This window comes from Dipodomys merriami, unplaced genomic scaffold (assembly GCF_024711535.1).
Source record: "Dipodomys merriami isolate MVZ:Mamm:240054 unplaced genomic scaffold, mDipMer1.0.p SCAF_17, whole genome shotgun sequence".
In the NCBI taxonomy this organism is placed as follows: domain Eukaryota; kingdom Metazoa; phylum Chordata; class Mammalia; order Rodentia; family Heteromyidae; genus Dipodomys; species Dipodomys merriami.
The window spans coordinates 13,852,808-13,880,155 of record NW_027203048.1 but is presented as its reverse complement, the minus strand read 5'-3'; the positions used below and the strand labels follow the sequence as shown (position 1 = coordinate 13,880,155).

The following is a 27,348-nucleotide window of genomic DNA, read 5'->3' as shown; positions in this document are numbered from 1 at the left end:
ACTATCTCAAAAGAAGCTGGGATGGTAGTATGCCTGTCATCCTAGCTACTAACAGAAGAATAAAATAAGCAGTGGTCCAGAAAAAGGAATGGGGTAAAAGTAACTGTCTCAATTATTGCTGGAGGCATAATACAGCAGTGGAATACTTGTCTTACAAGTTTGAAGCCATGAGTTCAACTCTACGATCGTAAAACAAAAAAAACCAAAACCCACCTTTAAGTCTGTATGCATCCATTCTTTTTTTTTTTTTAATTTGACCTCTACCAGAGTTTAACTCAGGGCCTGAGATTTGCTCAGTGTATCTGCTAGGTTGGTACTCTACCATATGAGCCACACATTCAACTTTGGGTTTTTTTTTCTGGTTATTTTGGAGATGAAATATAATGAACTTTTCTGCCTGGGCTGAATTTGTAGCTCAAATCTTAGTCCTTTAGTTCCTAGTAAGTTCCAGAATTATAGGCATAAGCCAACAGTGTTGGGTACTTGTACTTCCAACCTATTATCAAAAACAAGATCCTGGGAATTTACTTCATTAACAATACAATTATTTTCAATTAGTATAACAACCATTCTAAATAAACTACAGCTTGAAAAATCTTTAGCCCTTTAAAATTTTATTTTTTTTTAAATTTTTTTTATTTTTGTCAGTCATGGGGCTTGAACTCTGGGCCTGGGCCCTCTCCCTCAGCTCTTCAGGTCAAGGCTAGTACTCTTCCCCTTGAGCCACAGCGCTATTTCCAGTTTTCTGGTGGTTTATTAGAGATAAGAGTCTCAGAGACTTTCCTGCCCAGGCTGGCTTTGAACTGTAGTCCTCAGATCTCAGCCTTCTGAGTAGCTAGGATTATAAGCATGAGCTACTGGTACCTAGCTAAACTGTTTTTTAGATAAACTATATATCTACCTAAACTCCCACATTATTTGGTAAGTGTAACTTTTCATCACATATAATTTAATGTATAGGTCAGGATGTACCTATCCTTTTTTTTGGTCAGTCATGGGGCTTCAACTCTGGGCCTGTGCGCTGTCCCTGAGCTCTTCAGCTCAAGGCTAGCACTCTACCACTTGAGCCATAGCACTACTTCTGGTTTTCTGGTGGTTTACTGGAGATAAGAGTCTCACGGACTTTCATGCCTGGGCTGGCTTTGAACCATGATCCTCAGATCTCAGCCTTCTGAGTAGCGAGATTTACAGGTGTGAGCCACTGGCACCCAGCAGATGTACCTATTCTTATATATCATTTTTAAAGTTCAAGTTACTGATGTTTCACTTTTTTTGTGTGTGTTTGGTGGGGGCGGGGGAAGGAGGGGATCATGGGGCTTGAACTCTGGGCCTGGGTACTGTCCCTTAGCTCTTCAGCTCAAGGAGAACGCTCTACCACATGAGCCACAAGCCACTACTTCTGGTTTCCTGGTGGTTACCTGGAGATGAGAGTCTCACAGACTTTCCTGCCTGGGCTGGCTTTGAACACAATCCTCAGATCTTAGCCTCCTGAGAAGCTAGGATTACAGGCGTGAGCCACCAGCACCCAGATGATATTTTGCTTTATAATCCCCCCTTAAGGAAGACATAACTTTTGGGATACTTCTTCCTACTTTTCTGGATATATTTACTCTCTCATTGATTCACAAGTTAAAAATGCAGCCAGATGCCAGTAGGTCATGTCTTTAATATTAGCTGCTCAGGAAGCTTAGACCAGATAAATCTAAGGTTCAGCTTGTTTAGACAGAATAGTTTTTCAAGACTCCATCTCCAATTAAAAAACAAAGCCGGGCGCTGGTGGCTCACGCCTGTAATCCTAGCTACTCAGGAGGCTGAGATCTGAGGATCGCGGTTCAAAGCCAGCCCGGGCAGGAGAGACCGTGAGACTCTTATCTCCAATAAACCACCAGAAAACCGGAAGTGGCGCTGTAGCTCAAGTGGTAGAGTGCTCGCCTTGAGCTGAAGAGCTGAGGGACAGCGCTCAGGCCCAGAGTTCAAGCCCCACGACCGACAAAAAAAAAAAAAAAAAAAAAAAGTTAGACGGAGGTATGGCTTAAGTGGTAGAGTGAAAGCCTTGAGCAAAAAGAAGTCAAGTGAGATCTGAAGCCCTGAGTTCAATCTCCAGTACCATCACACACACACACACACACACACACACACACACACACACACACACACACACACACACACACACACACACACACACACACACACACACACACACACACACACATACATACACACACAGAGCTATTTGTTAGAAAACAAACAAACAAAAAAAAAATCCCAAGCTGGCACTCACTGGTAGCTCACACCTGTAATCCCAGCTACTTAGGAGGTCCAGATCTGAGGATCATAGTTCCAAGCCAGCCTGGACAGGAAAGTTCATGAGACTCTTATTGCCTATTAACCATCTAAAAACCAGCAGGGGAGCTATGGCTCAAAATGTTAGTGTTAGCCTTGAGCAAAAAAGCTCAGGGACAGTACCTGGGACCTGAGTTCAATCCCCACAACCAGCCAACAAAAGAAAGAGCAAGGGAAGGGGTGACAATGTCCAAAAAGAAATGTTCTCCTTATCTAACTTATGTAACTGTAACCCCTCTGTACATCACCTTTATTTTTATTTTTTTATTTTTTGGGTCCAGTCGTGGGGCCTGAACTCTGGGCCTGGGCGCTGTCCCTCAGCTCTTTAGCTCAAGGCTAGCGCTCTACCACTTGAGCCACAGCACCACTTCCGGCTTTTTTCTTTTTGCTTATGTAGTGCTGAGGAATCGAACCCATTGCCTCATGCATGCTAGGCAAGTGCTCTACCACTGAGCCACCTTCCCAACCCCTATCACCTTTATTTTTATTTATTTATTTGTTTAATATTTTGGCCAGTCCTGGGACTTGAACTCAGGGCCTGTGTACTGTCTCTGGGCTTCTTTTGCTCAAGGTTTGCACTCTACCATTTGAGCCACAGTATCAGTTTTCTGATTATGTGATACTGAGGTATCAAACTCATGGCTTCATGCATGCTAGGCAAGCACTCTACCACTAAGCCACATTCCCAGCCCTGTACATCACCTTTATAATAACAATAAAAATTATTTGCAGAAAAAAATAACAAAAAGGCTTTTTTATAGATTAACTGTATTTTTTATTAATAGTAAATGGAAAAATCATACCTTCAGAGACATAAGTGAAAGGTTTATTCCGAATAGAAAGCATGGTGAACAGGTTGAAAGAAAGAGCCACAAAAGTACCAACCAATAATCTTCCCCTAAAAAGAACAATAACATTCATCTTAACTGGTTTTTCTTAGTAATATCAACATATAACTTTCACAAGAGACAGGGATTAAGAGATTGGAAAGGGCTGGGTGCCAGTGGCTCACTCCTGTAATCCTAGCTACTCAAGAGGCTAAGATCTGAGGATAGCAGTTTGTGGCTAACTACCAGAAAAAGTCAAAATTATAGCTATGGCTCAAGTGTTAGAATGCTAGCCTTGAGCAAAAATGCTCAGGGACAGCACTCAGGCCCTAAGTTAAAGCCCCAGGACAGGCACAAAAGAAAAAGAAGAGACTGGAAGGGATTAGGACGGTCTGCTTCAAAGGTCTGCTATTTGCAGAGGCAGAACTTATCTCCGTCTCATGTCACATGTCCCCGTGTCCTGTCAGCTACTGCTTCAGAGTACACAGATCAAAGAAGGGTTTTCACATTTATATAACAACGTGTAATTATTTTCATACAGCTGTACAGATACTAATAGTTATTTGGCTTACCACATATACTGGACAAACCAATGTTCTCTGACTTGATCCCAATAGGAAAGACCCTTAAGAGTTGGCAACTATGTGGGTAATAAATACAAGCATCTTCTCTGTAAGTGCTAAAAAGATTTTGGGGTTAATTTTTTGGTTTTTTTTTTTTGTTGGTCATGGGGCTTGAACTCTGGGCCTGAGTGCTGTCCCTCAGCTCTTCAGCTCAAGGCTAGCACTCTACCACTTGAGCCACAGCACCACTTCTGGCTTTCTGGTGGTTAATTGGAGATGAGTTTCACAGACTTTCCTGCTGGAATGGCTTTGAACTGTGATCCTCAGATCAGCCTCCTGAGTAGCTTGCATAGACGTGAGCCACCAGCGCTGGCAGGGGTTAAATTTATTTATTTTTTTGTGGGGCTTGAACTCTGGGCCTAGGTGCTGTCCCTCAGCTCTTCAGCTCAAGGATAGGGCTTTACCACTTAAGCCACAGCGCCACTTCCAGCTTTTTCTGCTTATGTGGTGCTAAGGAATTGAACCCTGAGCCTCATGCATACAAGGCAAGCACTCTACCACTGAGCCACCATTTTTAACTACAGAAGATTAGACGGAGTTGGTCTCTAGTGTTAGTGTGTTGACCTGGGTCTGTAAATCATAAAGGGCTTAAAGGTGGAAAGACCTTCCTGTGTATGTAATATCAAGAACTTGAGAACTGTAAAAGTGAAAAGGAATTTTTGGATTTGGAGATTTTTTGTTTTCAAATCCCAGTGAAAATGTATATTGCCATACTAAAACTCTGATATTGAACAAAGTAACTATTACTTAGTCATTCAGATTAATCTTTTGGTTTCTTTTCTTTTCTTGAGGATCCAAGTCAGGGCCTTGTATTTACTAAGCAAGTGTTCCTCTGAGCTAAATCTCCTCCTCCAGATCTCAGGAGGCTGAGATATGAAGATTGCAGTTCAAAGCCAGCCTGGGCAGAAAAGTCCCAGTGAGATTCTTATCTTCAATAAACTACCCAAAAACCTGGAAGTGATGCTTTAGTTCAAGTAGAGAGCACTAGCCCTGAGCACAAAAAGGCTCAGGGATAGCTCCCAGGCCCTGAGTTCAAGGCCCACATCTGACCAAAAAAAAAAAAATAATAATAATATCTAGCTGGCTATAATATCAAGCTGGGTATATTCAAGCCTGGTATATATTCAAGCCTGTAATCCTAGCTACTCAGTAAGCTGAGATCTGAGGATAGTGGTTTGAGCCAGCCTAAGACAGGGAAATCCTTGAGACTCTTTTTTTCTTGTTGTTGTTGGTCGTGGGGCTTGAACTCTGGGCCTGAGCGCTGTCCCTCAGCTCTTCAGCTCAAGGCGAGCACTCTACCACTTGAGCTACAGCGCCCCTTCCGGTTTTCTGGTGGTTTATTGGAGATAGGAGTCTCACAGTCTCTCCTGCCAGGGCTGGCTTTGAACCGCGATCCTCAGATCTCAGCCTCCTGAGTAGCTAGGATTACAGGCGTGAGCCACCAGCGCCCGGCTCCTTGAGACTCTTATCTCCAATTGACTACTCAAAAACCAGAGTAGAGGTGTTGCTCAAGTGGTAGAGAGCTATCCTTTAGCCAAAAGCTCAAGGACCAGCACTAAAAACAAAAAACAAAAATAACAACAAAAATACAAAAAAAAAAAAAAAAGAAGAAAGAAAAAAGAAAAAAAATCTGCTGGCACTGACTGCTCATGCCTGTAATCCTAGCTTCTCCAGAAACTAAGATCTGATGACTAGGGTTCTAAGCCAGTCTAGGCAAGAAAGTCCAAGAGACTCTGATCTACAATTAACCAGCAAAAAGCTGGAAGTAGGGGGCTGGGAAGGTGGCTCAGTGGTAGCGCGCTTGCCTTGCATGCCTGAGGCCCTGGGTTCGATTCCTCAGCACCACATAAGCAAAAAAAAAAAAAAAAAAAAAAAGCTGGAAGTAAAGCTGTGACTCAAGTGGTACAGCCCTAGCCTTGTGTAAAAAAGTTCAAGGACAGCACCCAGGCCCCCAGTATACACACACACACACACACACACACACACACACACACACACACAAATAAATATCTTAGGCTGGGAGTGTATCTCAGTGGTATAACTCTAGCCTAGCATGCATAATACCCTGGGTTTGATCTTCAGCACTGAAAAAAAATTAGTATTAATAAAATAAAGTCTTACGTGTGTATCTCAGGCTGGTCCAAAAAGCGTTCTGCACTAAAAGAAAGAAAAATATATTAAATCTTATAAATTATAAAACTTAAAGCTTGTATTAAATATATATATATATATTTTTTTTGGGGGGTCCAGTCGTGGGGCCTGAACTCTGGGCCTGGGCGCTGTCCCTCAGCTCTTCAGCTTAAGGCTAGCGCTCTACCACTTGAGCCACAACGCCACTTCTGGCTTTTTTCTTTTTGCTTATGTGGTGCTGAGGAATCAAACCCAGGGCCTCAGGCATGCAAGGCAAGCGCTCTACCACTGAGCCAACTTCCCAGCCCTTGTATTAAATATATTAAGACATGTCTGACTGACGCTTTTTCATCAGATGTACCTAACTGAATTTAATAACATCAAGAAAGAAACAGAAGAGAAGAAAAAAAGTCTTAAACAAGAGGAAACTTTACCATCAAAATTCTAGCAGTTCTCATCTTAATTTGCATGGTCTTCAAACCAGATTTATCCCCAAAGTGTCATAAGTAGAATTTAAAATAATATATGCAAATATACCTTTCTTTTAATATAAAGAGAGCTCCCAGTTGTGCCAATACAGTGGAAGCAAATACAGCTAGGACTTCTAATCTTTCAAACCTGAAATAAGAAAATTAATTAGATCACCAAAACTCTTTCAACCCACAAACCAGTCTCCCTACAATAGGTGTGCTTTATTTATTCACTTATTTAATATATGAACCTGCAGTCCACTATAAGCCAAATACTACTGAGATAAACTACAGAGTTGTTTTTTTTTTTTTTTTTTTTTTTTTGTCGGTCGTGGGGCTTGAACTCTGGGCCTGGGCGCTGTCCCTCAGCTCTTCAGCTCAAGGCGAGCGCTCTACCACTTGAGCTACAGCGCCACTTCCGGTTTTCTGGTGGTTTATTGGAGATAGGAGTCTCACGGTCTCTCCTGCCCGGGCTGGCTTTGAACCGCGATCCTCAGATCTCAGCCTCCTGAGTAGCTAGGATTACAGGCGTGAGCTACCAGCTCCCGGCTTACAGAGTTGTTAAAAGAACAATGAATATAGAAAATTTGATCCAGGCACAGATGACTCACGCCTATAATGCTAGCTACTCAGGAGGTTAAGATATGAGAATCACATTAAAGTCAGCCAGAAAAGTCCATGAGACTCATAGCTCCAATTAACCAGCAAAAAGCCAGAAGTAGAACTGTAGTTCAACTGGTAGAACACTAGACTTGAACAAAAAAGCTCAGGGACAGGGACCAGGTCCTGAGATCTGACCCCAGTATTAGCACACAAGAAAAGAAAATTTTAAAAAGAGTATCAGCCAGGTACCTGGTGTAATTATAGGTGTAAATCTATAATTCTTGCTAATCAGGAGGCTAAGATCTGAGGAGCATGGTGCACAGCCTAGGGAGCAATGTCTCCCAGACTCTTATTTCCAATGAGCTATCAAAAAGCCAGAAGTGTTGTGACTTTAAATGAGCATCATTATTCCACAATACTGTGAAATTCCGGAAATTATGTAATCACTAAATCACAACCAAAAAAAAAAAAAAAAAAGAACCTCGGGGAAGGTAGGGAGGGAACGGATGGTAGGGGGAAAACAATGGAGGGGGTAACAATGATCAAGAGGAAGTGTACTCATTACCTCACTCATGTAACTGTAACCCTCTGTATAGTATCTTTACAATAAAAAAAAAAAAGGAAAAAAAAGCCAGAAGTGGAACCATGGCACAAAGCACCAGCCTTGAACAAAAAAAAGCCAAGGGACAGAGCTTAGGCCCTGATTTCAAGCGCCAATACTGACACCCCCCCCCCAAAAAAAAAAGGTATCTCTATTCAACATAATTTCCCAAGACCTAGTCATGGCCCTAATTAGACGTCACCACTATCAGAGTAGGCACTAGTTGCTCATGTCTGTAATCCAATTACTTAAGAAACTGAGAACTGAGGATCAGTTCAAAGCCATCCCCGGTCAGAAGTGGAGCTGTGGCTCAGTGGTACAGTGCTTGCCTTGCATGCATGAAGCCCTGGGTTCAATTCCTCAGCACCACATAAACAGAAAAAGCTGGAAGTGGCACTGTGGCTCAAAGTGGTAGAGCACTAGCCTTTTGCTGAAGAGCTAAGGGGACAGTGCCCAGGCCCAGAGTTTAGGCCCCACAACTGACCAAAAAAGAAAGAAAGAAACTATCATTATTATAATAATACTACAGTTCAGCCTCTCATTGTAACATATATTGAACCTAATTGTTGGTGCTTTATAAACCCTAAACTAGGGTCAGGAACTATCTTATTATAATTTTTCCAAAAACAAATAGTGAAATGTTTCCTAGTACTAAATTTAAATGCTTAAAATTCTCAAGGAAATAATCTTGGAGGTTCAGAAAAGATAATGATTTCATTAGGAATATTTATTACAATGTTATTAGTAGAGTGTTTCCCTTGAACAAAAATGTACAGGGACAGCGCCTATACCCTAAGTACACACACACACACACACACACACACACACACACACACACACACACACACACACACACACACACACACACACACACACACACACACACCGCCTATACCCTAAGTACACACACACACACACACACACACACACACACACACAGTTTTCCTGTTCACACTAAGAATCCATGCCCTTTTATGACCTTGTCTTCAGTCCACAGTAACCCATCTAAGACTGATTGATGGGGCTGGGAAGGTAGCTCAGTGGTGGAGCGCTTGTCTTGCATGCCTGAGGCTCTGGGTTCGATTCCTCAGCACCACATAAGCAAAAAGAAAAAAGCCAGAAGTGGCGCTGTGGCTCAAGTGGTAGAGCGCTAGCCTTGAGCTGAAGAGCTGAGGGACAGCACCCAGGCCCAGAGTTCAGGCCCCACGACAGAACAAAAAAAAAAAAAAAAAAAAAAGACTGATTGACGTCTGTGTTGAGGAGGCAGCTCAGTAGTGGAGCATGTGTGAGACTCTGGGTTCAAACACTACAAAAAAAACAGTTGCCAGGACAAGAGCCAGTGGCTCATACCTGTAATCCTAACTACTCAGGAGGCTAAGACCTGAGGATCAGGGTTTGAAGACAGCCCAGGCAGAAGTCCCCGTAAGACTCTTATCTCCAACAAACTACTCAGAAAAAAGTGCTAGCCTTGAGCACAAAGAGGCTCAGAGACAGTGCCCATTCCTAAGTTCACGCCCCACAACCAACAACAACAACAAAAAATGGCTGATGGCCCAAACTCAATCAACAGTTCTTTGTTTTGGTAATTTTTTTTTGGGGGGGGGTCCAAGGCTAGCATTCTACCACTCAAGCCACAGCGCCACTTCTGGCTTTTTTATTTTTGCTTATGTGGTACTGAGGAATTGAACCCAGGGCCTCATGCATGCAAGGCAAGCGCTCTACCACTGAGCCACCTTTCCAGCTCTTAATCAACAGTTCTTTCTTATCATTTTCTACACTAGAGCTGTTTCAGTTCTAGGATGAAAGTATGAAGGCAAAATGAGAAGACAGCAGTTAGGTCTTGCTAGGAGTTTTTACAGGCTGATGGAGAAAAGTGATAGGAGGGACTAAATCTGACTTTTCTAGAAGAAAAAAGTAGGTCTGAGATGCAAGGAAAAAATTTCTTTGCAGGCTAGTTCCTATGCTAGTTATTTTCTCCATACAGTTTTGTTACATAAATTATCAAAAACCCTATTTTCTCTCTAAATCAGCTTAAGTTAGATTTCTATCATTTATAAATAAGTTTTGGGGCTGTGAATGTGGTAGAGAGGATGCATGAAGCCCAGGGTTCGATTCCTCACTACCACATAAACAGAAAGAGCCAGAAGTGGTGCTGTGGCTCAAGGACAGTGCCCAAACAAACAAATAAAATAACAGTTTTAAGAGTTCCATAATCTTATCATTGATTATCAGAATAATAACCCCACTCTAGCACATTTCAGTAGTACTTTTAGTTGTTGGTCATGGGGCTTGAACTCAGGGCCTGGCTGCTGTCCCTGAGCTCTTTTGCTCAAGGTTAGTGCTCTACTTTGAGCCACGAGTCTACTTCTGGTTTTCTGGTGTTTAACTGGAGATAAGACTCTCACGAACTTTCCTGCCTAAGCTGGCTTTGAACTGTGATCCTAAGATCTCAGCCTCCTGAGGAGTTACAGGCAAGAGCCATTGGTGCCTGGCAAAAGTATATTTTTAATTTGCCCCATTATTTAAGTAACTGATCCATTGTAATTGGTCTTGCTCAAAAAATATATAATTTCAATGAATGGTACAATGGACAAAGAAAAATTTGATCCATGAATGTTCTTGTGTCATTGTCTTATTCTCTTTCCCTCTTCCTTGTTCCTTCTTATTTCTTTCATTTCCTCTTAAGACAGGATTTTATTATATTGTCTAAGCTAACTATAAACTCCTGCCTCAGCCTCCTGAATTACAAGCATGTGTCACCACACATGACTTGAAAATTTTTAGTTCTTCATTCAAGGTGTTTCCTTGAATCTGAAGGAACTCTATTTTTTTTTTTCCTAATACACTATAGCTACTCAGGAGGCTGAGATCTGAGGATTGAGGTTCAAGCCAGCCTGGGCAGGAAAGTCCTGTGAGATTCTTATCTTCCAATGAACTACTCAGAAAAAAGCCAGAAGTGGTGCTGTAGCTCAATCGGTAGAATGTTAGCCTTGAGCGCAAAGAGGCTCAGGGACAATGCCCAGGCCCTGAGTTCAAGTCCCAGAACTGGAAAACAGAACAAAACAAAACACCATTTAGGGCTGGGAATGTGGCTTAGTAGTACAGTGCTTGCCTAGCATTCATGAAGCCCTAGATTCTATTCTTTAGTACCCACATATACAGAAAAAGCCAGAAGTGACACCATGGCTCAAGTGGTAGAGTGCTAATCTTGAGCAAAAAAAGCTCAGGGATAGTGCCCAAGCCCGGGAACAGTTCAAGCCCCAGAACTGGCAAAAAAAAAAAAATCCTCTAGTAAAAAAGAATATCTTCCAACTAAACAGAAACAAATCCTCCAATTCTTCGTCAGTGCATTGTTAAATCCAGTTTTAAGATAAAAATCCATCTTCATCAATGCATAATATTAAAATCTATCATTTACTTTAGCATCTATAAACTACTTCCATTAACATCCTTCATACTTTCTCTAAGGAAAACAAGATTTTAAAAATACTAACGAACTGCAAGCTGACAGTGACTCATACTTATAATCATAGCTATTCATGAGTTTGAGATCTGAGGATCATGGCTTGAAACCAGACTAGGCAGGGACGTCTCTGAGACTCTTATCTCCAATTAACCAGCAAAAAGCTGAAAGTGGAGCTGTGGCTCAAGTGGCATTGTACTAACTTTGTGCAGAGGAGCTCAGGGACAGTTCTCAGTTTCGGGGTTCGAATCCCAAGCCTGACACCAAAAATAAGATTAAAGAACTTACTATAATTGTTTCATATTAACATTTCTTTCATAAATTATAAAAAATAGAATGAAAACATTTTAATATGACTTATATTTCCAACATTTACATTTCTTTTCTAGATTCCTCTTGAATGTTTTCAGGTAAGAGGGTAAGCTATCCCTTGAGCCCTTGCCTCACCCTGGAAGATGTTTTGCTATCTATCTTTCACTATTTGATCAACAGGTCCCTAAGAGGGCAGCACTTTTGTTGTTGTTGTTGGTCATGGTGCCTGAACTCTGGGCCTGGGCACTGTTCCTCAGCTCTTCAGCTCAAGGCTAGCGCTCTACCATTTGAGCCACAGTGCCACTTCGGCTTTTTCTGCTTATGTGGTGCTGAGGAATCGAACCCAGGGCCTCATGCATTCAAGGCAAGCACTCTACCACTGAGCCACCTTCCCAGCCCCAAGATAAAGGCCTGAGTAAAGGAGAGTTAAGCATCAGGATGGTTGTGCTAAGCGTCTGCATTTCTTTTTTTTTTTTTAATTGTTGGTCGTAGGACTTGAACTCTGGGCCTGGGTGCTGTTCTTCAGCTCTTCAGCTCAAGGCTAGCACTCTACCACTTGAGCCACAGTGCCACTTCCGTTTTTCTGAATGCTTTAGTGGAGATAGGAGTCTCACAGACTTTTCTGCCCAGGCTGGCTTTGAACCATGATCCTCAGATCTCAGCCTCCTGAGTAGCTAGGATTATAGGCGTGAGCCACTGGTGCCTGGTTTACTATTTTTCTTTTTTTTGTTGGGGTCCCGTCATGGGGCCTGAACTCTGGGCCTGGGCACTGTCCCTCAGCTCTTCAGCTCAAAGCTAGCACTCTATCACTTGAGCCACAGCGCCACTTCCGGCTTTTTTCTTTTATCTTATGTGGTGCTGAGGAATCGAACCCAGGGCCTCAGGCATGCAAGGCAAGTGCTCTACCACTGAGCCACCTTCCCAGCCCCACTGGTTTACCATTTTTATTTTTCCAAAAAATACTATAGCTAGCTTTTTACTGCACTATTATTATTATTATCATTAGTGTCAGTCCCGAGGCTTGAACTCAGGGCCTATACACTGTCCCTGAGCTTTTTTTTTGGTTGGTTGCGGGGCTTGAACTCTGGATCTGGGCACTGTTCCCCAGTTCTTTAGCTCAGGCTAGCACACTACCACTTGAGCCACAGCGCCACTTCCATTTTTCTGGGGGTTTATTGGAGATAAAAGTCTCACAGACTTTCTTGCCAGGCTGGCTTTGAATCGTGACTCTCAGACCTCAGTCTTGAATAGCTGGGATTACAGGCATGAGCCACCAGTGCAAGCTTAGTGCCTGAGCTTTTTTTGCTGAGGGTTAACACTCTGCCACTTGAGCAACAGTTCTTCCAGCTTTCTTTGTAGTTAGTTGAAGATAAGAGTCTCACAGACTTTCCTGCTCAGGCTGGCCTTGAACCACAGTCCTCAGATCTCAGTCTCCTAAGTAGCTAGGATTGCAGGTGTAAGTCTGTTTGTTTTCAGTTTATTGGAGATAAGAGTCTCTCAAACTTTCTTGCCTAGACTTTTTTTTTTGTCAGTCATGGGGCTTGAACTCTGGGCTTGGGCGCTGTCCCCTCTTCAGCTCAAGGCGAGCGCTCTACCGCTTGAGCCACAGGGCCACTTCCAGTTTTCTAGTGGTTTATTGGAGATAAGAGTCTCACGGACTTTCCTGCTTGGGCTGGCTTTGAACTGTGGTCCTCAGATCTCAGCCTCCTGAGTAGCTAGGATTATAGGCGTGAGCCACCGGTGCCCGGCTTGCCCAGACTGTTTAAAAATGTTTAGATCTCAGCCTCCCAAGGAGCTGGGTTATAAGCCAGAGGCATCCTAGTGCCCAGCCACACTATTATATTTATTTATTTATTTATTTATTATTGGTGCCAGTCCTGGGGCTTGAACTCAGGTACTGGGCACTGTCCCTGAGCTTCTTTTTGCTCAAGGCTAGCACTCTACCACTTGAGCCTCAGTGTGCCACTTCTAGCTTTTTCTGTTTATGTCGTACTGAGGAATCAAACACAGGGCTTCATGTATGCTAGGCAAGCACTCTACCACTAAGCTACATTCCCAGCCCCCACACTATTATTTTAACAATCATAAGTTAGCTGAAAACAAACTAATTTTAACTTACCCAAATGAATAGACAGGGCTAGGTTTCTTCATCATTACCCAGTAGCTTATTAAACATGTTATTAAACTAAGTAAAGAAAATAAAAAAGAAACAGCATTAGAACCAGAGCTAGAAGAGAACATGCAAAGACACATCAAGGTTTCAGAATTCCTAAGTTGCTAAAAGTTATCAGTGTTTGCATAGACTAAGTTAACAGATTACTAATTTACAGACTAGTCACAATGATCAACGTAACATGTGGTATACATGGAAGATGAAGTTATAATTCACAAAGTTATGTTATATAATTCACAAAGTTACATAGTTATAATTCATTAAGTCAGTTAAATAAAACCTAATACCATTTTTTCTATACAGTTGTCCTGAGAGAAGAAAGGAGAAAATAGTAACAATGGTAACATATTTTAACATATACAATAAATTTAAACATTGATACATATTAACATTTGTTAAAAATTAAAACATATACAATAGATACTATTTTTGTCAACACATAGATACATACACACACTATGGCTGCAGATTTGGCTCAACTGGTAGTGTCTGCTCAGCAAACACAAGATGCTGAGTTTAGGGCCCAGTACAGCCAATATATATAATAAAGCTACTTAGATGTTTAAATTTTAATGCAATTTTTATTCATAAAATTTTTATGGCTTTGAGGTTTGTAGTCATCATTAAAATGCTACAATTACATTCTAAATTCTCAGAAATGTTCTTATCTATGCTATTCTGCTTTTTTTCCCCTTTCTTTTCTTTTTGTGTTAATCCAGGGGCTTGAACTCAAAGCTTAGGGGCTAGAAACTGTCCCTGAGCTTCTTTTGCCCAAGGCTAGCACTCTACCACTTGAGAAACATCTCTGTTTTTTACTTTTTGGTGGTTAGTTGGAGATAAGAATATGTTGCACTTTCTTACCCTGGCTAGCTTCTAAATGCAACCCTCAGATCTCAGCCTCTTAAAAAGCTATGGTTGGCACTCACTGTCCTGAGTGATGCAGCCAAAGCAACCCTCACCACAGCCACTGCTATGCTGTTTGGATTTTTCAGCCTCTCAAACTGTGACCTGAATAAACCTTTTTTCTTCATTAGTAAAAAAAAAAAAAAAAAAAAAAAAAAAAAAAAAAAAAAGCTATGGTTGGGGGCTGGGAAGATGGCTCAGTGGTAGAGTGCTTGCCTTGCATGCCTGAGGCCCTGGTTTCGATTCCTCAGCACCACATAAGCAAAAAAGAAAAAAAGCCGGAGGTGGCGCTGTGGCTCAAGTGGTAGAGCGCTAGCCTTGAGCTGAAGAGCTGAGGGACAGCGCCCAGGCCCAGAGTTCAGGCCCCACTACCGGACCCAAAAAAAAAAAAGCTATGGTTGGGGCCGGGAAGGTGGCTCAGTGGTAGAGCGCTTGTCTTGCATGCATGAGGCCCTGGGTTTGATTCCTCAACACAACATAAGCAGAAAAAAGCAAGAAGTGGCGCTGTGGCTCAAGTGGTAGAGTGCTAGCCTTGAGCTGAATAGCTGAGGGACAACACCCAGGCCCAGAGTTCAAGCCCCATGACTGGCAAAAAAAAAAAAAAAAAAAAAAAAGAAAAAAAAATTAGGAAAAAAAAAAAAAGCTCTCTTGCCTGGGCTGACTTGGAACCATGATCCTAAGATCTCTCAAGCTTTCTGAGTAGCTAGGATTACAAGCATGAGCCTTGGCACCTGGCTTCTTCTTCTTCTTTTTTGTTAAATAAATTACTATTAAGTAGTTGTATAAAGGGGTTACAATTCCATACATCAGGTTATGAGGACAATGCTTCTTAGTCAGTGTCATCCCTTTCTTCCCCCTCATTTTCCCCTCTCATCCCCATCCTCATGTTACACAGTTCATTTGTTACATAATGTACATTGAATATAATGACAATATTTATTCATCCTTCTTCCCTTGAATCCAGTTTTTTCTTTTTTTCAGATAGATCTCATTATGTAACCCAAGCTCTCCATGAACTCACTATATAGCAAAGTTTAACCTTAAACTCATGACCCTCTTGCTTCAGCCTCCAAAGTCTTTGGATTACAGCTGTGAACCACTATGCCTGGCCTTACTTCTCATTTACAATTCTCCTGTTCATGAAGAGGATACATTCCCACACCCCTAATGGATACTTGTTGTTTTTTTTTTTTTTTGTCGGTGGTGGGGCTTGAACTCTGGGCCTGGGCGTTGTCCCTCAGCTCTTCAGCTCAAGGCGAGCGCTCTACCACTTGAGCTGCAGCACCACTTCCGGTTTTCTGGTGTTTTATTGGAGATAGGAGTCTCACGGTCTTTCTTGCCCGGGCTGGCTTTGAACCGTGATCCTCAGATCTCAGCCTCCTGAGTAGCTAGGATTACAGGGGTGAGCCACCAGCGCCCGGCCCTTAATGGATACTTGAAGCTATGACTAGTACTTAATTTATATTGTAGATACTATGTTTACCTATATATAAATATCTATCATAGCTGGGCAGTGTTATAGATGGTGGTTCATGATCTGCCAGCCTGGGCAGGGAAGTCTGTAAGACTCTTTTTTTGGGGGGGGGGAGAAGGGGGGTACAGTCATGGGGCCTGAAGTCTGGGCCTGGGTACTGTCCCTCAGCTCTTCAGCTCAAGGCTAGCGCTCTACCACTTGAGCCACAGCGCCACTTCCGGCTTTTTTTTCTTTTTGCTTATGTGGTGCTGAGGAATCGAACCCAGGGCCTCAGGCATGCAAGGCAAGCACTCTACCACTGAGCCACCTTCCCAGCCCTCAAACTTTTTTGGGGGGTCAGTTGTGGGGCTTAAGCCTGGGCACTGTCCCTCAGCTCTTCAGTTCAAGGCGAGTGCTCTACCACTTGAGCCATGGTGCCACTTCTGGTTTTCTGGTGGTTTATTGGAGATAAGAGTCTCATGGACTTTTCTGCCCAGGCTGGCTTTGAACTGCAATCCTCAGATCTCAGCCTACTCAGTAGGTAGGATTACAGGCGTGAGCCACTGGCGCCAGGCAATTTCAATTTATGAATTATTTATTTCTGGAATTTTCAATTTAACATTTGAGAAAAGCAGCTGGCAAGAGTAACAGAAATTGCTAAACCATGGATATGAGGTGGATTATAAACTTTAGTATAAGATCACCATTTTTGACAGCCTTAAGAGAGGTGATTTGTTCTGTTGGTCCTTGAACTCAGAGCTTGGTCACTTTTCTGAACGTTTGTGCTCAAGGCTAGCATTCTACCACTACAGCCATGGCTCCACTTCCAGCTTTTTTGTGGTTAATTAGAGATAACAGTGTTACAGACTTTCCAGACTGGGCTGGCTTTGAACCCTGATCCTCAGATCTCAGCCTCCTGAGTAGCTAGGATTATAAGAGAGAGCCACTAGTTCTAGGCTCTTTTTTTGTGATTGTCAGTGTTCTATATTTTGATATTTTATTTTCTGGCCTTTAGAATTTTTTTTTTTTTTGGCTGGTTGTAGGGCTTGAACTCTGGGCCTGGGCACTGTCCCTCAGCTCTTCAGCTCAAGGCTAGCCCTCTACCACTTGAGCCACAGTGCCACTTCCAGTTTTCTGGTGGTTAATTGGAGATATGAGTCTCACAGACCTTCCTGCCCGGGCTGGCTTTGAACCTCGATCCTCCGATCTCAGCCTCCTGAGTAGCTAGGATTACAGGCGTGAGCCACTGGCACCCAGCAATTTTTGAAGTTTTCACTGAAGTAAGGAGACTGGGTCTATGCTTCCCCCAGGTAATTGGCCCTTGATTTCCCGATTGTTTCCCTAGATGGCTTGCTTTTCTATTAGGTTTAAATGTCCTGATCTAGTTTGCTTTGCTTATGTACAACACTTTTGGGTTTGATTCCACACACTCTGTGCATTTTTGGCCTATAGAAGCTTTGTGCTAGTTGTTGCATTCAGGGTTGCTGGTCTTTGAGCCATAAGTCCACCAGCAGTCCTCCAGCTCTCCAATGAGGACTTATAATTTGGCCTCTTAAGTGGTGGCTTCTCTGTTTCTTGCTTGTGACCAAGTTTCCTTACAATAATATCACACAGGATGTGTGCATCTTAGGTTTATGCCTGAATGTTTATCGTTTCTGTTGTTAAGTAAAATTTTTCTTATAGGTTTTAAACTGTTATTTGTATGCGTGTTCTATGTTGATACATTTTACTTATTTAGCAAATCATTTTCCTTTGAGCAAAACAAGGTCTTTATAAATTCAGTTACAACAAATCTTATTAGTTCTAAATCAGATTAAAAAAAAACTTACCTAAAAAGATCAAAAATGGTCAGGTAAGTATAAGCGGTTAAAGCTGCAAAACAACAGAAAGGTTGATTAAAATGTTACTTAATCCTTCCCTGATTCTTTCCTTTTTTCTTTCCTTCCTTTTCTCTTCCCTCTTTCCCTCCCTTTTTGTGTATGTGTGTGTATGTCATTGCTGGGGCTTGAATTCAGGGCCTGAGTGCTGTCCCCAAGCTTTTGTGCTCAAGACTAATGTTCTACCACTTTGAATCACAGCTCTAGTTTCAGTTTTTTGGTAGTTAATTGGAGATAAGAGTCTCATGGAGTTTCCTGCCCTGGCTGGCTTTGAACTGTGATCCTCATGTTTCAACCTCTTGAGTAGGTAGAATTATAGGTGTGATCTACTGGCAGTAGCTCTTAATTCATTCTTAAGAAAATATAGCTAAACAACTTGCTCATATCAGAAATTATATATTACCTAAAAAATAAGTTTGGAGTAGCTGTGCAACCTCATACATTGGCAATTATGTAGTAAATTGATTAATATACAACCAAAATGGGTTTGTACTTTAGTGGGCTGCATGGTGGCTCAGTGGTAGAGCGCTTGCCTTGCATGCTTGAGGCCCTGGGTTCGATTCCTCAGCACCACATAAGAAAAAAGAAAAAAGCCAGAAGTGGCGCTGTGGCTCAAGTGGTAGAGTGCTAGCCTTGAGCTGAAGAGCTGAGGGACAGCGCCCAGGCCCAGAGTTCAGGCCCCATGACCAGACCAAAAAAAAAAAAAAAAAAGCTCACTTTAGAATCTGATTTATATCAGGAAAAATGAAGCAGTAAATGCATAAAGCCCTTTGACCATTCTTCTCCCTGCCTCTGCTATCTCTTGTTTGAAGAATCTGGGTTATACGTATTTCAAAATACATTCAAGGTAAAGGAAAATATAGCTTTATTTAAAATAAAATATGAAAATGCAACTCCATACAAGTATAAATAGTGACATACCTATACTGTTAGTAGAACTGCACCACATAAGCAGGAAGCCAGTGCATATCAAATTTATGGAACCAAACAACAGTATCTTCCAGGACTGTGAAGAGGAGAATCATTATTATTTGCACAGTGCTAACAAATTTCACTGGGTCTGTAGATGTTGCTGTTTTTTTCTGATTGGTCATGGGGCTTGAACTCCAGGCCTGAGCACTGTCCCTAAGCTTTTTTGCTCAAGGCTAGAGCTCTACCACTTTGAGCCAAGCTGCTACTTCCAGTTTCCTGGTTTAATTGGAGGTGAGAGTCTCACAGACTCTCCTGCCTGGCAGGCTTCAAACTGCCATCCTCAGATCTCAACCTGCTGAGTAGCAAGGATTACAGGTGTGAGCCATAGGCATCCAGCTTGATGTTGCTGTATTTAATACTCCGATATTCACAAGAATAAGCACAAGTTCCTTCAATATATTTGTCACATTTTCTATATCTACCAAAATGATTATTACTCAATATAATAGACAAATTTAAAATAATGATCCCAGGGCTGGGAGTGTGGCTTAGTAGTAGAGTGCTTGCCTAGCATACATGAAATTCTGGGTTCAATTCCTCACTACCACATAAACAGAAAAAGCTGGAAGTGATGCTGTGGCTCAAGTGGTAGAGTGCTAGCCTTGAACAAAAGCTGAGGGGCAGTGTCCAGGCCCTGAGTTCAAGCCCTAGGACTGGCAAAATAAATAAATAAAATGATTCCAGGAGGTGTTTTTTTTTAAACAAAAATTATTAAATAGTTGTACAAAGGGATTATAATTTTGTAAGTTAGGCTATGAGTATACTTCTTGGTCAATGTTAATCTAAAAGGGGAATTTTTGAAGAGATGAATTCTAACATGTACTCCCAAAGAGCTAAAAAAAAACAATGCTTTATATGTATACCATGTTGTCTCTACAAGTGCGTAGAAAGAGGTGATGAAAAGCTCATGGGAAAACATATAAGCAGTACATGAGTATAGGCAAAGTAGTGTCCTCCATACTAATTTTGTAAGTGTTCTATAATTTTATACTTATACCAAAATAAAGAGCAATCTAAAAGTGATTATTTACAAATGGGATTGCAAATATAGCTAGGATTTAGTCAGGAAAAGAAGAAAGGGCATTACACAAATCAAGGCAGAAATAAAATATTTTCAAGTATTTCCCAAGCTTTACAAACAACAGAGACCTATGCTTCCTGCAAAGCAAAGGAAAGAACTGCATGAAGGCTTTTGTTGTGAAGGTGAGGTGTCAGTTGATCTTAGCTCTCAGATGGAAGGTACAGGCTTAGAAAAGAATGACCTCTCTGAGAAAGAAGAGAAGGTAATAAAAGATGAAGAGAGACTGGAGATGGAAGGAAGTGAAGTAGCACAGAGCTGGTAGTCACAACTCTAGAAAAGACACAAGGCAATTTTCTAAAATCCAGAGGAGAATCTCAGAAGATGTTATGATGAGCATATTATTGAATAAACTATGATTTTAACAGCTGGGTACCTGTGACTCACACCTGTTATCCTACCTACTCAGGAGGTTGAGATCTGAGGATCACAGTTTGAAGCCAGACTAGGCAAGAAAGTCTGTGAGACTTTTATCTTCACCTAATCACAGAAAAAGCCAGAAGTGGAGCTGTGGCTCAAGTGGTAGAATGCTAGCCATGAGCAAAAGAAGCTTAGGGACAGTGACCAGGCTCAGAGTTCAAGCCCTAAGATTAGCAAGAAGAAAAAGAAAAAGATAATAACAATAATTACTAGCTTGGGTCTATAGATATGTAGCTCGGTGGCAGAGCACATTCTCCCATGTATAAGGCCCTGGGTTTGATCCTTAGCCCATGTCCCACCAAAAAAACCCCAAAACAAACAAACAAAAACCCAGCATGGGGGGGTGGGGGGAGGCTGGGAAGGGAGGTGAAGGGTAAACAAAGGAGGAGGCTGCAATGCTTGGTAAGAAATGTATGCATTATCCTGCCCATGTAATTGTAGCCCCTCTGTACAGTATGTTCTCAAATAAAATAAAATTAAATTAAAAAAAAAAAAACCAGCATGAACTTTTGATAATGTTCACAAACTTCTACAGCTAAGAACAGAATATCCCATGAAGGAGCATTAGGATTGAGATATCAGAGACCTGAGAAATGATATGAGGCAAATGATGCTGATACTACTGATATTATTTATTAATGACCAGTCATGGGGTCTAGTAAGGACAGTGATTCTGTATGTCAGAAAAGAAGGATAGGGAACGTAAATTTCACTGGGTGCGGCAATGTGAACCTGGTACTATATAGAAGACAGAAGTAGCAGATTTGCTTATATAATATATGTGAAAAATGAGGGACAGAAAGGAGATGATCATGACTATATTTTTCTGACCTCAGTATTCCTAAGCGCTAGAATAATGAGTGTGAAGAGGAAGAGTCTGAAGATCAAATTCAGATGTGAACATATTATGTTGAAAGACCTATTAGATATACAGATGGAAATACTGAGAAGTCTATTATATATAGGAATCAGAGGTAGGAGAAATATTAGGGCTTGAAATACAAATATGAAATAGTGGCTCAAGAGGAAGAATGTTGCCGGGCGCTGGTGGCTCATGCCTGTAATCCTAGCTACTCAGGAGGCTGAGATCTGAGGATCACAGTTCAAAGCCAGCCCGGGCAAGAAAGACTGTGAGACTCCTATCTCCAATAAACCACCAGAAAACCGGAAGTGGTGCTGTAGCTCAAATGGTAGAACGCTCACCTTGAGCTGAAGAGCTGAGGGACAACGCCCAGGCCCAGAGTTCAAGCCCCACGACCGACAAAAAAAAAAGGGGAAGAATGTTTGCCTAGCAAGTAAGAGGTGCTGAACTTGTCTGTTTAAAACCCAAGTACCTTGGAAGTGGTGCTGTGGCTCAAACGGTAGAGTGCTTGTCTTGAGCTGAAGAGCACAGGGACAGCGCCCAAGCCCAGAGTTCAAGCCCCATGACCGACAAAAAACAAACAAACAAAAAACCAAGTACCACAAATTAAAAAAAAAAATAAAAATGAAGGGGAAAAAATTATCAAAATCACAGCAGTCAGATGAAACCAGCCATTATTCCTAAATATATATAAACATAAAAAGAAGAGGCTGGGCCTGGGAAGGTGACTCAGTGGTAGAGCACTTGCCTTGCATGCCTGAGGCCTTGGGTTCGATTCCTCAGCACCACATAAGCAAAAAAAAAAAAAAAAAAGCCGGAAGTGGTGCTGTGGCTCAAGTGGTAGAGCGCTAGCCTTGAGCTGAAGAGCTGAGGGACAGCACCCAGGCCCAGAGTACAGGCCCCACGACCGGACTCAAAAAAAAAAAAAAGAAGCTGGATCAAGCTCACATTCCAAAATTCAGAGGCCAGAAAGAAGAGAGAAAAGTAGCAAAGGAAATTCCAAAGTAATGAAAAAGTCAATAGGAGAAAAATGAAGATTTGTTTCAAAATTCTAATAAAGCCAGGTATCACCAGCTCAAGTCTCCAATCCTTTAATCCTAGTTACTCAAGAGGCTGAGATTTGGACTGGTAATGTGGCTTAGTGTAGAGTGCTTGCTTAGCATGCATGAAGCCCTGGGTTCAATTCCTTAGTACCATATAAACAGAAAAAGCAGGAAGTAGCACTGTGGCTCAAGTGGTAGAGTGCTAGCCTTGAGCAAAAAGAAGCTCAGGGAGGGCTGGGAAGATGGCTCAGTGGTAGAGCGCTTGCCTTGCAAGCATTAGGCCCTGAGTTCGATTTCTCAGCACCTCATAAGCAAAAAGAAAAAAGCTAGAAGTGGCGCTGTGGCTCAAGGGGTAGAGTGCTAGCCTTGAGCTGAAGAGCTGAGGGACAGCGCCCAAGCCCAGAGTTCAGGCCCCATGACGACCCAAAAAAAAAAAAAAAAGAAAGAAAGAAAAGAAAAGAAGCTCAGGGACAGTGCCCAGGGCCTGAGTTCAAGCCTCAGAACTGGCAAATAAAATGAAATAAAAAGGAGGCTGAGATTTGAGGACCACAATTTGAAGGCAGCCCAGGCAGGAAAGACCATGAGAAACTTATCTCCAATTAGCCACCAAAAAGCTGGAAGTGAAGATGTGGCTCAAGTGGTAAAGCACCAATCTTGAGTAAAAAAACTCAGGGACTGTGCCCAGTCTTTAAGGCCAAGCTCCAGGACCAACACTCCCCTCAAAAAAAAATCAAATGAATAAAATGAGTTAGTGGAAGTAACCAAGTTTTAGGAACATGACTGGCAAAATGGATTGCCCCTACATAACTAGACAGTTCCCTCATAGATATAGGAGGGAAGTGTTGCATGATTTGCTCATGATAAGATGTAGAGGGTTTTTTTGGTTGTTGTTTCGTTTTGTTCTGATTATTTCTTTTCTTTTCCCTAAGTGAAACAGAAAGGAAGACCGACATGTTTCAGATGGGTGTGGTGATGCACACCTGTAATCCCAGTATCAGGAGGTTGAAATAGGAGGATGGAGAGTTGGAAGCTAGCTAGTACCATACAGCACGTTAAAGGACAGCCTGGGTTACATAAAAAGCTGGAGGCCAGCTTGGGAACACAGGGAGACTGTATCTCAAAACAAAATAAAATAAAACAACAAAGAAGAAAACCAAATAAGAAAAAAAGAAATAAAAAAGAATTGAAGTACTGCTTCTTTTTACCAAAGCAAAACAACTGTAATTCTACACTAAAGAAATACTTACCCAGCCCGGCACCAGTGTCTCACGCCTGTGATCCCAGCTACTCAGAAAGCTGAGATCTGAGGATTATGGTTCAAAGCCAGCCCAAGCAGAAAGGTCTGTGAGACACTTATCTCCAATTAACCACCAGAAAACTGGAAGTAGCACTGTGGCTCAAGTGGCCGAGCAATAGCCTTGAGCTGAAGAGCTGAGGGCCAGTGTTCATTCAGGCCCAGAGTTCAAGCCCCACGACCAACAACAACAACAAAGAATGAAAGAAAGAAATACTTACCCAACATATAAAAATGAATAGTAAGAAAGAGAGTGATTTTTAAAAGTTGTTTATGCAATAATTAAAACTGAGGTAAAAAATAACTTACAGGGCTGGAAATGTGGCTTAGTGGTAGAATACTTGCCCTGAATGCATGAAGCTCTGGGTTCGATTCCTCAGTACCGCATGAACAGAAAAAGTTGGAAGTGGCACTGTAGCTGGAGTGGTAGAATGCTAGCCTTCAGTAAAAGAAGCTCAGGGATAGTGCCCAGACCCTAGATCAAGCCTCAGGACTGGCAACAAAACAACAACAACAAAAAAAAACAAAAAAAACCCAAGAAATAACTTACCCTTCGGTCAGCTGCTACAAGTCTAAATTCCTCTAATAACTTTCCAAAAAAGGATCTCTGTGGTTTTCGAAACAGATGAATTGTCCCCTTTGAAATAAAAGTAAACAAATTAACATGTAAGTTATCTAATATTCCATTGTTCCTGTGATTGGACACAGTATTAACAAAAAATTTTAATGAGTGTTTTATATATGACAAGCACTTATTCTAAACACTTTATAGGTGTTCATTGGTTTAATACTCAAATAACCCTATGAGGTGTAAATAATGTTATTAAATTGTCTAAAATCACAAAGGTGGGGAAAACAGCTGAAAAGGAATGCAAACCCAGGCATTTTAGCTTCAGACTGCACTGTTAGATGTGCCAATACTGGGGCTTTAACTTGCAATCTTGCAATCTTTTTTCTCTCCTTCCTTCTTTCCTTCCTTCCTTCCTTCCTTCCTGTCAATTATTTGTTTGAAACTGGGACTTGAACTCAGAAGTACCTGATGGTTTCATTCACTGCTTTCAATACTAACTGAGCCACAACTCCAAACCTAGGCCTTGTAATCTTGCCTGGCTTTTTCACTCAAGACTGGTGCTTTGACAATTGAGCCATAGCTCCACTTTTGTCTTTTTGGTGGTTAATTGAAGAGTCTCACAGACTTTTCTGCTTGGGCTGGCTTTGAACTGTGATCCTTAGATCTTAGCCTCCTGAGTAGCCAGGATTATAGGTGTGAGCCATTTGCACCCAGCTAAGATTGCACTTTTGATTTTTAAGCAGGTAAGGCAAGAAAACCTTACAATCTGAAAAATACCAGGCCCAGAAATAGAAAGGGCACATGTTTTCTCTCATATGTGAATCTTCTAACCAAAACACAACCTCCCAAGTAAACACACACAGAAGCACATGCTTATATACACAATTCAGAAGACTATAGTATATGCAGGCATGAACCTCTCAAACAATTCACAGACATTCATTTACTAAAATGAGTATCAGGAAGATGAATGAGAGTGTATGAGGGGGGAGTTTAGTGGGAGGAGGTGGATGAATAAAGAAAGCCACAGGACGAATACAACAGCACTCAATATACATATGTGATAAAGGAAACAAGAAATGTAAAATGAATCTGGAGAGGGAGCCGATGGGCTGGGGACAATGATGGAAGTGATGATCAGAAGCACTGGACACTTAGGTGGACCGATTAAATTGTAAACCCTTTGTACAACCTTTTGAAGTTCAGAAAAAATAAAACAATCAAATAGAGCAAAACTTTTATAGTTCACCTAACTAAAACTAAACAAATGAAAGTCCTGGCAACTATTAAAGGAAAATCCCTGAGATTTTTCTTTTGGACATTCAGTCAAAGCATCTGACATCCTAGCTAGTCCCCATGGCTCTTGCTAGTACACAGCATGGGACTACCTGTGGTTCAAGTAATAAAGTGCCAGCCTTGAGTGAAAAAGCTAAGGGATAACACCCAGGCCCTAAGTTCAGCCTCCATACCGGCATACACAAAAATGTAACACATAAAACTAGCCAGGTGTCAGTAGCTCACATTTGAAATACTAGTTAGGAGGCTGCGATTTGAGAATTGCACTTGGAAGGCAGCCTGGCCAAGAAAAGTCTGAGACTTTTCTCTCCTATCAACCACAAAATGCTGCGAGCGGAGCTATAGCTCAAGTGAGAGAGTGTTAGTCTTGAGCAAAAAAGCTCAGGGAGAGAGCCCAGGCTCTGAATTTGTCTCAATAATGGCACATAAATAAATAAATAAATATTTGACATAATTTTATGCATAATTTTATCTTGGAGTGGGGGTGTGGTATAGACCTAAGGGGAAAAACCTATGTCTATAAGGAAAACTACAAGGCAGAATTTGAATTGTGTGCTATAATTAATTTAACTCATACTTTCTGGCAATAATGGGAATATTAGCTAACAATACTATGCTTAGTAGGTGCTAATCATTCAAGAATATTAAACTTTTTACATGCTGACTTATGTGACATAGATTCCAAGAGCAAGTAGTTGTTTCACCTTGGGGAGAAAAGCCTTTCAGGATTGTCAAAAGGTCATACTTAATAATTTGATTACTAAGTGCCACCAGATACCTAAATATTTGAATTTTAGCAAATGCTTTTTTGATATAACAAAAATATTATAGTCTATCTCGGTGTAGTTAACTAATTAGACTGAAATACTAAAAGTCCTAGAATGCCTTGGAACTAGGGTATTAATGTGAAAAACTTTCTGATTCAATTCAAATGAAGGCATGGTTTTCCTACATTGTTAAAACATTTCAGTGCTTATAAGTATGTATAGTCCAGCTGGGCATGGTGGCTCACGCCTGTAATCCTAGCTACTCAAGAGGCTGAGATCTGAGGATACCAGTTCAAAGCCAGCCCGGGCAGAAAAGGCTGTAAGACTCTTATCTCCAATAAACCACTCACAAAACTGGAATTGGCGCTGTGGCTCAAGTGGTAGAGAGCTAGCCTTGAGCTGAGAAACAGCGCCCAGGCCCAGAGTTCAGACCCCCCAAAAAGCAGAAAATGCCGGGCTGGGAAGGTGGCTCCGTGGTAGAGCGATTGCCTTGCATGCATGAGGGCCTGGGTTTGATTCCTCAGCACCACATAAGCAGAAAAAAAAGCCGGAAGTGGTGCTGTGGCTCTAGTGGTGGAGCACTAACCTTGAGCTGAAGAGCTGAGGGACAGCGCCCAGGCCCAGAGTTCAGGCCCCACGGCCGGACCCCCCCCCCCAAAAAAAAGCAGAAAATGCTAACTGTTACATTGTGGTATAAGAAAATATATAACTGTTGATGCTCAGTGATATGTACTTTTTTTTTTTTTTTTTTGGTCCAGTCGTGGGGCCTGAACTCTGGGCCTGGGCGCTGTTCCTCAGCTCTTCAGCTCAAGGCTAGCACTCTACCACTTGAGCCACAGCACCACTTCTGGCTTTTTTCTTTTTGCTTATGTGGTGCTGAGGAGTCGAACTCAGGGCCTCAGGCATGCAAGGTAAGCTCTTTACCACTGAGCCACGTTCCCAGCCCAGTGATATGTACTTTTATGTATGAATTTTTTCATGATAAAAAGGAATAACTAAACCATTGTGTATGTGTGTGTATTCCTGCGTGCATATGTGTGCACTTGTGTTTCTATCCTGAGGCTTGAGATCAGGGATTGAGCTGTGGTCCCTATGCTCAAAGCTTTACCACTTAAGCCATAGCTTTACTTACAGTTTTTTGGTGGATAATTAAGCCAGGTTCCTAAGAGCCTCTAGAGTGCCCAGAATTACAGGCTTGTGCCATTGGTGCCTGGCTCAGCAAGGTTTTGTAAAAGATGAAGTTCCTGGGCTGCGAATGTGGCTTAGT

At 41.8% G+C, this 27,348-nt stretch overlaps 1 protein-coding gene across 2 annotated transcripts in view; it reads right to left on the bottom strand.

Annotated features, from left to right (window-relative positions):
* Positions 1 to 27,348, bottom strand: part of Slc30a6 (solute carrier family 30 member 6) — a 44,218-nt gene that overhangs the window by 12,328 nt on the left and 4,542 nt on the right. For both annotated transcript variants that reach the window (XM_070025326.1, XM_070025325.1), the window contains exons 2-8: positions 23,998 to 24,084; positions 18,700 to 18,784; positions 17,731 to 17,773; positions 13,492 to 13,557; positions 6,461 to 6,541; positions 5,915 to 5,950; positions 3,147 to 3,241 (exon numbers count right to left, since the gene is read on the bottom strand). In XM_070025326.1, the coding sequence (XP_069881427.1) occupies positions 3,147 to 3,241; positions 5,915 to 5,950; positions 6,461 to 6,541; positions 13,492 to 13,557; positions 17,731 to 17,773; positions 18,700 to 18,784; positions 23,998 to 24,084 (493 nt within the window). The remainder of the gene's footprint in view (positions 1 to 3,146; positions 3,242 to 5,914; positions 5,951 to 6,460; positions 6,542 to 13,491; positions 13,558 to 17,730; positions 17,774 to 18,699; positions 18,785 to 23,997; positions 24,085 to 27,348) is intronic.